At 45.0% G+C, this 10,061-nt stretch overlaps 1 protein-coding gene across 1 annotated transcript in view; it reads left to right on the top strand.

Moving 5' to 3' along the window:
• atxn2l (ataxin 2-like) overlaps positions 1 to 9,158 on the top strand; it is a 20,385-nt gene extending 11,227 nt beyond the window's left edge. The window contains exons 10-23 of the mRNA XM_034538852.1: positions 1 to 71; positions 2,023 to 2,157; positions 2,518 to 2,586; positions 2,661 to 2,722; positions 2,842 to 3,116; positions 3,404 to 3,473; positions 3,554 to 3,715; positions 3,955 to 4,018; positions 4,263 to 4,429; positions 5,848 to 5,971; positions 6,453 to 6,565; positions 6,661 to 6,843; positions 8,368 to 8,530; positions 8,854 to 9,158. The exon at positions 1 to 71 is cut by the window's left edge and continues 13 nt beyond it. Of these exons, the coding sequence (XP_034394743.1) occupies positions 1 to 71; positions 2,023 to 2,157; positions 2,518 to 2,586; positions 2,661 to 2,722; positions 2,842 to 3,116; positions 3,404 to 3,473; positions 3,554 to 3,715; positions 3,955 to 4,018; positions 4,263 to 4,429; positions 5,848 to 5,971; positions 6,453 to 6,565; positions 6,661 to 6,843; positions 8,368 to 8,530; positions 8,854 to 8,912 (1,717 nt within the window). The 3' untranslated portion in view covers positions 8,913 to 9,158. The remainder of the gene's footprint in view (positions 72 to 2,022; positions 2,158 to 2,517; positions 2,587 to 2,660; positions 2,723 to 2,841; positions 3,117 to 3,403; positions 3,474 to 3,553; positions 3,716 to 3,954; positions 4,019 to 4,262; positions 4,430 to 5,847; positions 5,972 to 6,452; positions 6,566 to 6,660; positions 6,844 to 8,367; positions 8,531 to 8,853) is intronic.
• Positions 9,159 to 10,061: the final 903 nt, after the last annotated feature.

The following is a 10,061-nucleotide window of genomic DNA, read 5'->3' as shown; positions in this document are numbered from 1 at the left end:
TTCCCCAAAAACCCAGAGACTCCAGAGCAGCAGAACCCTGAGGACCCCAAACTCCCAGTCCTCATCTGCAGGTCGGTTCCTCGAGACGGGGATCAATACTAGTACCCTTATCCATACTAGTACCCTTATCCATACTAGTACCCTTATCCATACTAGTACTCTTATCAATACTAGTACCCTTATCCATACTAGTACTCTTATCAATACTAGTACCCTTATCCATACTAGTACCCTTATCCATACTAGTACCCTTATCCATACTAGTACCCTTATCAATACTAGTACCCTTATCCATACTAGTACCCTTATCAATACTAGTACTCTTATCAATACTAGTACTCTTATCCATACTAGTACTCTTATCAATACTAGTACCCTTATCCATACTAGTACCCTTATCAATACTAGTACCCTTATCCATACTAGTACCCTTATCCATACTAGTACCCTTATCCATACTAGTACCCTTATCAATACTAGTACCCTTATCCATACTAGTACTCTTATCAATACTAGTACCCTTATCCATACTAGTACTCTTATCAATACTAGTACCCTTATCCATACTAGTACTCTTATCAATACTAGTACCCTTATCCATACTAGTACCCTTATCAATACTAGTACCCTTATCCATACTAGTACCCTTATCAATACTAGTACTCTTATCAATACTAGTACCCTTATCCATACTAGTACCCTTATCAATACTAGTACCCTTATCAATACTAGTACTCTTATCAATACTAGTACCCTTATCCATACTAGTACTCTTATCAATACTAGTACTCTTATCAATACTAGTACCCTTATCAATACTAGTACTCCTATCCATACTAGTACCCTTATCCATACTAGTACCCTTATCAATACTAGTACCCTTATCCATACTAGTACCCTTATCAATACTATTACCCTTATCAATACTAGTACTCTTATCAATACTAGTACCCTTATCCATACTAGTACCCTTATCCATACTAGTACCCTTATCCATACTAGTACTCTTATCAATACTAGTACCCTTATCCATACTAGTACCCTTATCCATACTAGTACCCTTATCCATACTAGTACTCTTATCAATACTAGTACCCTTATCCATACTAGTACTCTTATCAATACTAGTACTCTTATCAATACTAGTACTCTTATCCATACTAGTACTCTTATCAATACTAGTACCCTTATCCATACTAGTACCCTTATCCATACTAGTACTCTTATCAATACTAGTACCCTTATCAATACTAGTACCCTTATCCATACTAGTACTCTTATCCATACTAGTACTCTTATCAATACTAGTACTCTTATCAATACTAGTACTCTTATCCATACTAGTACCCTTATCAATACTAGTACCCTTATCCATACTAGTACCCTTATCAATACTAGTACCCTTATCCATACTAGTACCCTTATCCATACTAGTACCCTTATCCATACTAGTACTCTTATCAATACTAGTACTCTTATCAATACTAGTACTCTTATCAATACTAGTACCCTTATCAATACTAGTACTCCTATCCATACTAGTACCCTTATCAATACTAGTACCCTTATCCATACTAGTACCCTTATCCATACTAGTACCCTTATCAATACTAGTACCCTTATCAATACTAGTACCCTTATCCATACTAGTACCCTTATCAATACTAGTACCCTTATCCATACTAGTACCCTTATCCATACTAGTACCCTTATCAATACTAGTACCCTTATCAATACTAGTACCCTTATCCATACTAGTACTCTTATCAATACTAGTACTCTTATCCATACTAGTACCCTTATCAATACTAGTACTCCTATCCATACTAGTACCCTTATCAATACTAGTACCCTTATCAATACTAGTACCCTTATCCATACTAGTACCCTTATCAATACTAGTACCCTTATCAATACTAGTACCCTTATCCATACTAGTACCCTTATCAATACTAGTACCCTTATCCATACTAGTACTAGTATGGATAAGATTACTTACTAACTCCCCCCCCCCCCCTCCAGTCTCTCGTGCTCCTAAAGCCGACACCACCCTGGACCTCCTTCCTGTGGGCGGGCCCGTGTTCTTGGACTCCTCTTCCGTTGCCATGGCCACCGGCTCCAAACCCTCCGGCCCGACGCCCCTCTTCCCCATTGATGGTGAGACGAGTCTGTGTTCGCAAAGCATTTAGAGAAAGAAAACAACAACACCACCTCTATAATACTAACATATGAAATACAAATATTATATTAATAACATGAAATACAAATATTATATTAATAACATGAAATAAAAATGTAAAACTGTGAAATTGTATGGACAGCATAAGATATGGAGTATATCTTTTTTTTTTTTAACTCAGATTTGAATATATTGTAAGATTTTACATTTACAGAGAAATGTAAAGCAGAAAATAATCACATTTTGGAACTGTTTCCTTCTTAATATTGATCAATAAATTGTAAAAGCGTGATGCAGTGAACAGACGTGTGGAATAAACATGAGCTTTCTCCTCCCAGTGAACGAGATCCTCAGCACGGCCGCCAAGGAGAGAACCGACGCTCTGTCTGAGGGAAAGCCCTGCAAAGGTAACGAGGAAACCCCGTTTCTAAAGTCCCAGCTTCACGCCTCCCCTTTTAACTCTGAGCTCTTCGTCTCGCAGCTCCAACGGTGCAGCAGAGAAACCAGCTGGAGGAGCTGCGCAAGTTCGGCAAGGAGTTCAGGGTGAGACCGGTGGTCAGAGGTCACACAGAGGTCACACAGGGGTGTTTTAGCTCCTAGAAGGATCAAGGTTTAAATGAACGCTATATTTAATATATCTCCCCCTCGTTCCTGTCTCTCAGCTGCAGCCCACCTCCTCTCCGTCAGCGAGCCCGGCCTCTGCAGACCCTCCTCCGCACAGCTCCGCCTCCTCCTCCTCTTCCTCCTCCTCCTCCCCAGCGCCGCCGCCCAAACCCGCCCAAGACCTGCAGCAGGTGACGGAGGTCGCCCCGACCTTCACGGCCCCCTCCGCCGGCCCCGAGTCCTTCGGGCCGGAGGGGCGGCGGCCTGGGCCGAGCCCCGGCGGCGAGGACGGCCGTCCGGAGAGCGGCGAGCGGCCCGAGGCTGCAGCCACAGCGTGAGTACCCAGGAGCATGCTGGGTAGCGGGGTTAGCTTAGCGTCTGTTATTTGTGTTTTTTTATGTGGCGCGTTGTGTGGAAGTTCTTGGCGGCCATCTTGGAAAAGAGATTTATTTTAAGTGGGATTCTGTTTTTCTTTCCAAATGAAAGATCCATCAAAACTATTTTTTAAATGCACCGGTTGCAATTTTCTTTTTCTGATTCCAACGTCCGATTATTTTAAAGTCTGACTCAAATTAAACAAACATTTTAGTGACTTTATTTTATTTCTTGTTGTTTTTCCAGGCAAGTGAAAAACTCCACGTTGAATCCAAATGCGAAAGAATTCCTGCCCATCAAAGTGAACATAGTGCAGGTTCCTCTCCTTTGACCTTTAACCTTTGACCTTTAACCTTTCAAGTAGAATCCCGTCTTATTAAAACTCTGTTGTGACAGAAGCCTGCGCCGACCCCCACTCCTCCTCGACCGACGCCCCCCAGCCCCTCATTGGTCCTGGCTCCTCCAGGACAACCAGGAGGCGGAGCCATCTACAGCAACCCACCTGGACACTACCTGTCCTACGTCTCCCCGCTCCACCTCCAGGGACACCAGATGCAGGTCTGAATCCCTCTTCAGGGTCACCTAGAACTTTAGGAAATATATATGTATATGTATGTAATATAATTATATCATGTACATAAATTATATTATATATATGTATATTATAATACAAGTATATATATATATGTATATATATATTTATAATATACAGAATATAATTACATAATTGAATTATATATAATATAATTATTATATTATATAAACTCAACATTTTGACCTGTTGTCACACTCCTCAGGCTCCTCAGATGTATCAGTACACGATGTCGACTGTCAACCAGGGCAAATACCCCAGAGCCAAAGGTACACACACACTAATACCTCATGTTCACTGAGCAGAGCCTGAACGCATCACCATGTAACCGAAGTGAACCTCCGCTGGTTCTCCGTTAGCGGTGCTGCTAACGTTGCTAGCTCTTCCCCGTTGGTCTAAACACTGATTAGTTGTTCACAAAGTCACATGATCAGAGATCACATCACTACCAAGCACAGCAGCTGATCACAGATCAGTCGGTTCAGTTAATGACGTGTGTTGTGCTGTTTTCAGGCCCGGTGGTGGGACAGCGTCCGGAGCACCACGCCTCCCAGGCCTCCTCCATGATCTCAGCTGCAGCCTCGGCAGCGGGACCCCCTCTGGTGGCCTCACCGTACCCCCAGTCCTACCTGCAGTACGGTCAGGTGATCCAGGCCCTGCCCCCCCACTTCCACGGACAGGTACCCCTATTCAAGCTCACAGCCTTGCTGAAGTTTCGATGCATCTTACTCATCCAATCATGTCGGGACCCATCTGATTCATCTGGTGACCCTATGCAGGGGCCAGGCCCCCTATGTTTGGACCCACTATACTAAACTACTGTATATGAAGAAGTTAAAGTAACATGATGCTTCACATTCATTAATGTTTCAATGCATCAAAATAGTCTATGCTTCATGTGTTAAAGCTGCATTCTCTCTCCTGACCACCAGAGGGCGACTCCTCTGGTTGTATAGAAGTCTATGCTTCATGTGTTAAAGCTGCATTCTCTCTCCTGACCACCAGGGGGCGACTCCTCTGGTTGTATAGAAGTCTATGCTTCATGTGTTAAAGCTGCATTCTCTCTACTGACCACCAGGGGGCGACTCCTCTGGTTGTATAGAAGTCTATGCTTCATGTGTTGAAGCTGCATTCTCTCTCCTGACCACCAGGGGGCGACTCCTCTGGTTGTATAGAAGTCTATGCTTCATGTGTTAAAGCTGCATTCTCTCTACTGACCACCAGGGGGCGACTCCTCTGGTTGTATAGAAGTCTATGCTTCATGTGTTAAAGCTGCATTCTCTCTCCTGACCACCAGGGGGCGACTCCTCTGGTTGTATAGAAGTCTATGCTTCATGTGTTAAAGCTGCATTCTCTCTCCTGACCACCAGGGGGCGACTCCTCTGGTTGTATAGAAGTCTATGCTTCATGTGTTAAAGCTGCATTCTCTCTCCTGACCACCAGGGGGCGACTCCTCTGGTTGTATAGAAGTCTATGCTTCATGTGTTAAAGCTGCATTCTCTCTCCTGACCACCAGGGGGCGACTCCTCTGGTTGTATAGAAGTCTATGCTTCATGTGTTAAAGCTGCATTCTCTCTCCTGACCACCAGGGGGCGACTCCTCTGGTTGTATAGAAGTCTATGCTTCATGTGTTAAAGCTGCATTCTCTCTCCTGACCACCAGGGGGCGACTCCTCTGGTTGTATAGAAGTCTATGCTTCATGTGTTAAAGCTGCATTCTCTCTCCTGACCACCAGGGGGCGACTCCTCTGGTTGTATAGAAGTCTATGCTTCATGTGTTAAAGCTGCATTCTCTCTCCTGACCACCAGGGGGCGACTCCTCTGGTTGTATAGAAGTCTATGCTTCATGTGTTAAAGCTGCATTCTCTCTCCTGACCACCAGGGGGCGACTCCTCTGGTTGTATAGAAGTCTATGCTTCATGTGTTAAAGCTGCATTCTCTCTCCTGACCACCAGGGGGCGACTCCTCTGGTTGTATAGAAGTCTATGCTTCATGTGTTAAAGCTGCATTCTCTCTCCTGACCACCAGGGGGCGACTCCTCTGGTTGATATAGATTTATTTATATTTAGTACATTCTGACTCTTCGGTCCATTCTCCAGCCCGTGTACTCGATGCTTCAGGGCGGCGCGAGGATGCTGACGGCCGGGGCCCCCCCTCCCCAGATGGGTCCTCCCGGCCCCCAGTACCCCGGCCAGGCTGAGGGGCCACAACAGGCCATGTATGGTAAGCAGAACTCAGTCTTCTATTTATCCTTTTTTTAATGAAAGTGCACATTTTAATTCATCAAACTGTTGAATTCTTTGAAGATAGTTTAGTTTTCATTGTTTGTTAAATATTTCATCACAATGTAAAACAAGAAGCCAACATTAAAACTAATAAAGTTGATGATAACTTATTTCTAAAGTCAGTAAACGGTTTGAAAAGAAAGAAAATGTCTCCTTACCGTATTTAGTCGGTTAATATGTCAAGAAATAATAAGACAAACCATATAATCAAGAAGAAATTAACCTTGTGGAACATAATAAATAATAATTTAAACATTTCTACTATATTATATATAAATATATATAATTTAATCCGATGTTCCAGTTCATCAGATGAAAGTAAAACATTAACATTTAATGTTCAGTTTGACATTTAAAGAGTAAATACACAGATTTGGTTCTACGAGGTTCTGACCTCCAGATGCGGTTCCTTATTTCAGCCCAGTCCTTCTCCCACCACTCGGGCGCCCTCCACCACCCTCAGCCCTCCAGCACCCCGACTGGGAACCAGCCGCCCCCCCAGCACTCAGCTCCCAGTCCGGGACACAACCAGGTACCCGGTTAGCTCCTCATGTGGTTTTGGTTCCTGCTGAAAGCCTCTTTGGTGAACCGGTCTCCGTCTCCGTCTCCCCTCCCCCCTCCCCTCAGTCCAGCCAGGCCGGTCCTCAGCCTCAGTCCATGTTCCACTCTGGAGGTCTGCAGAACCCGGCGCCCCCCAACCTGCCGCCGGGCCACAGCTCCCCCCAGACCTCCTACACCATGCAGGGCTACAGCCTCCCGGGACACCAGCCTCTGGCCCACGGCTTCCCCTCCATTAGCCAGCTCACGCAGGTAGCTCCTCTTTAAACAGTCACCTTTACGACGGTCCTCGAACGCATCGTGTGGGACCGCTTCCGTCTGGAAAGAAGCAGATTAAAAATGCGATATCTGCGATATTTGCGTTACTTGTACTGCGGTATCTGCGATACTCGTACTGCGATATCTGCGATATTTGCCGTACTCGTTCTGCGGTACTCGTACTGCGATATTTGCCGTACTCGTTCTGCGGTATTCGTTCTGCGGTATTCGTTCTGCGGTATTCGTACTGCGGTATCTGCGCTACTGGTCCTGCAGTACTCGTACTGCGGTATTCGTACTGCGGTATCTGCAGTACTGGTCCTGCAGTACTCGTACTGCGGTATCTGCAGTACTGGTCCTGCGGTATTCGTACTGCGGTATCTGCGGTACTGGTCCTGCGGTATTCGTACTGCGGTATCTGCAGTACTGGTCCTGCGGTATTCGTACTGCGGTATCTGCAGTACTGGTCCTGCAGTACTCGTACTGCGGTACTCGTACTGCAGTATTCGTACTGCGGTATCTGCGGTACTCGTCCTGCAGTATCTGCGATATTTGCGTTACTCGTCCTGCGATATTTGCGTTACTCGTCCTGCGGTATCTGCGGTACTCGTCCTGCGGTATCTGCGATATTTGCGGTACTCGTCCTGCGATATTTGCGTTACTCGTCCTGCGGTACTCGTCCTGCGGTATCTGCAGTACTGGTCCTGCGGTACTCGTTCTGCAGTATCTGCAGTACTGGTCCTGCGGTACTCGTTCTGCAGTATCTGCAGTACTGGTCCTGCGGTACTCTTACTGCGGTATCTGCAGTACTGGTCCTGCGGTACTCGTACTGCGGTATTCGTACTGCGATATTTGCGGTACTCGTCCTGCGGTATCTGCAGTACTGGTCCTGCGGTACTCTTACTGCGGTATCTGCAGTACTGGTCCTGCGGTACTCGTACTGCGGTATCTGCAGTACTGGTCCTGCGGTACTCGTACTGCGGTATCTGCAGTACTGGTCCTGCGGTACTCGTACTGCGGTATCTGCAGTACTGGTCCTGCGGTACTCGTACTGCGGTATCTGCAGTACTGGTCCTGCGGTACTCGTTCTGCAGTACTGGTCCTGCGGTACTCGTACTGCGGTATTCGTACTGCGGTATCTGCAGTACTGGTCCTGCGGTACTCGTACTGCGGTATCTGCAGTACTGGTCCTGCGGTACTCGTACTGCGGTATCTGCAGTACTGGTCCTGCGGCACTCGTACTGCGGTATCTGCAGTACTGGTCCTGCGGCACTCGTTCTGCGGTACTCGTACTGGTCCTGCGGTACTCGTACTGCGGTATCTGCAGTACTGGTCCTGCGGTACTCGTACTGCGGTATCTGCAGTACTGGTCCTGCGGTACTCGTACTGCGGTATCTGCAGTACTGGTCCTGCGGTACTCGTTCTGCAGTACTGGTCCTGCGGTACTCGTACTGCGGTATCTGCAGTACTGGTACTGCGGTACTCGTCCTGCGGTAACGGTCTGGGTTGTGTCTGCAGGCCCACGTTGCAGGAGGTCTCTCTGGACCGCATCACTCTGGGGGTCATGGTCTGCCGCCCGTCATGCTGCACTACGTCTCCCCCCAGCAGGGCGCCGGCTCCAACCCCCAACACGGCCCCCAGCAGGGGGCGCCGCAGCACTTCTACATCGGACACCCACAAGGTACAGTAGCCCCCCTGGACCCAGACCTGGTCTGAGTCCCGGGGACAACAATAAGGTTGAAGACCGGACAGTACTGCCCTCTACAGGCAGATGGCAGTAACTACAGAAGTCGTGATTAAAGACCTTGAAAGGAATGAAACATTAGTTTTTGTGCTTTACCATCTTATGACTTTTAAAGAAATACTCTGGTTTCACAAACTGAATTACGACCTCGGCCTTTTCGTACCAAGTTGTAAAAAACATTAAGTTATTTTCTGTGTGTGAATAACATTCGTAGATTCATAAAGAAGATGAATTGAATATTTCAATGTTTGGTCCTCCAGCTCTTCAGGTCCAGGCTCACCCGACCCAGCAGCTGTCCTTCCACCCGTCTGCCAACTGAACCCGCCCCCCCATCTGGCTCCACCCCCCTCCACATCTGGCTCCACCCCCCTTTAATATAATAAACCATAAATAAACGATAACCCGAAGCAGTCGTAACATTCCCCACAGGAAACAAACGCAGCGCCACGTTTTAAATGTAAATAGAACGTTTTCTGGAGAGGAAAGATTTCTCTTTTTGTCCTTTTGCAGACGGAACCAGTTCATTAATAAAACCACTGAATCAAAACCACTTTGTTCACTGGGACGTTGTTTCTGTTTCAACTCATTCTGATAAAATATATTATGTCTTTATATTAATATAAAAAAATGGTTGTAGTATCGTTGTTGCATCACTTATTGTTTATTAAATATAACTAGATGAAGTTGAGATTCAATCATTAATAACAATATAACATTTGTGCTTCTGAATAAGAAGTTCAAGTGGATTAAACTAATTAGATTCATACATATTTTCTGCTAATTCTGCCTCAAATCAATTAATCATGAAGTAAAAAAAATATCGAAAGAAAAATAGAAGTTACTCAAAAAATTAGTAAAAGAGTTTAAAGTTGTTTGTTTTAAATTGCAAAGAAATACAATAAGAACATTTCTAGAACACGCATAAACAAAAATACACAAACAAAGTCTTGTTAAAGATTCTCAGGAGTCGTCAGTAAAATGTAAGAAAAGCTCTAAAAACGCAAAACAGGATTAATCTCAAAAAGTAGATCAGAAACAAACTAAGAACTTATTTTACCTTAAATATCAAACAAACAGATTTAAAATCATGATTCAGAAGCTAATTTATAAACATAAATGTCCGTCATCTCTTTTAAGGACACATTTAAATAGAGATGTTTAGAAGAGTTTGTATGAGGTACTTCTACACGGTCTGTGTATTACTACAGTAGAAGTACTGTTCTACGTATTTTAGACCCCTAAAAGGATCAATATCAGTTAAAGTGAACGTTTTTCAAGCTGTCGTTTACTCTCGTTCTTGAACCCTTAGTTTGTTTGTCACATGTTCATATTTCACCTCATACAAACACTCTTTTAAACATCACTACCGGCCCTTTAAGTGTGTTGTTAAAGGGCCGTAACCGTGGAGACCCAGTGAGACCCATTGATTGTCTGTAAATGTGCAGATGAATATTAGAGATCAATAAGC

This window comes from Cyclopterus lumpus, chromosome 8, assembly GCF_009769545.1.
Source record: "Cyclopterus lumpus isolate fCycLum1 chromosome 8, fCycLum1.pri, whole genome shotgun sequence".
NCBI lineage: Eukaryota > Metazoa > Chordata > Actinopteri > Perciformes > Cyclopteridae > Cyclopterus > Cyclopterus lumpus.
This window is presented reverse-complemented; position numbering and strand designations above follow the sequence as displayed.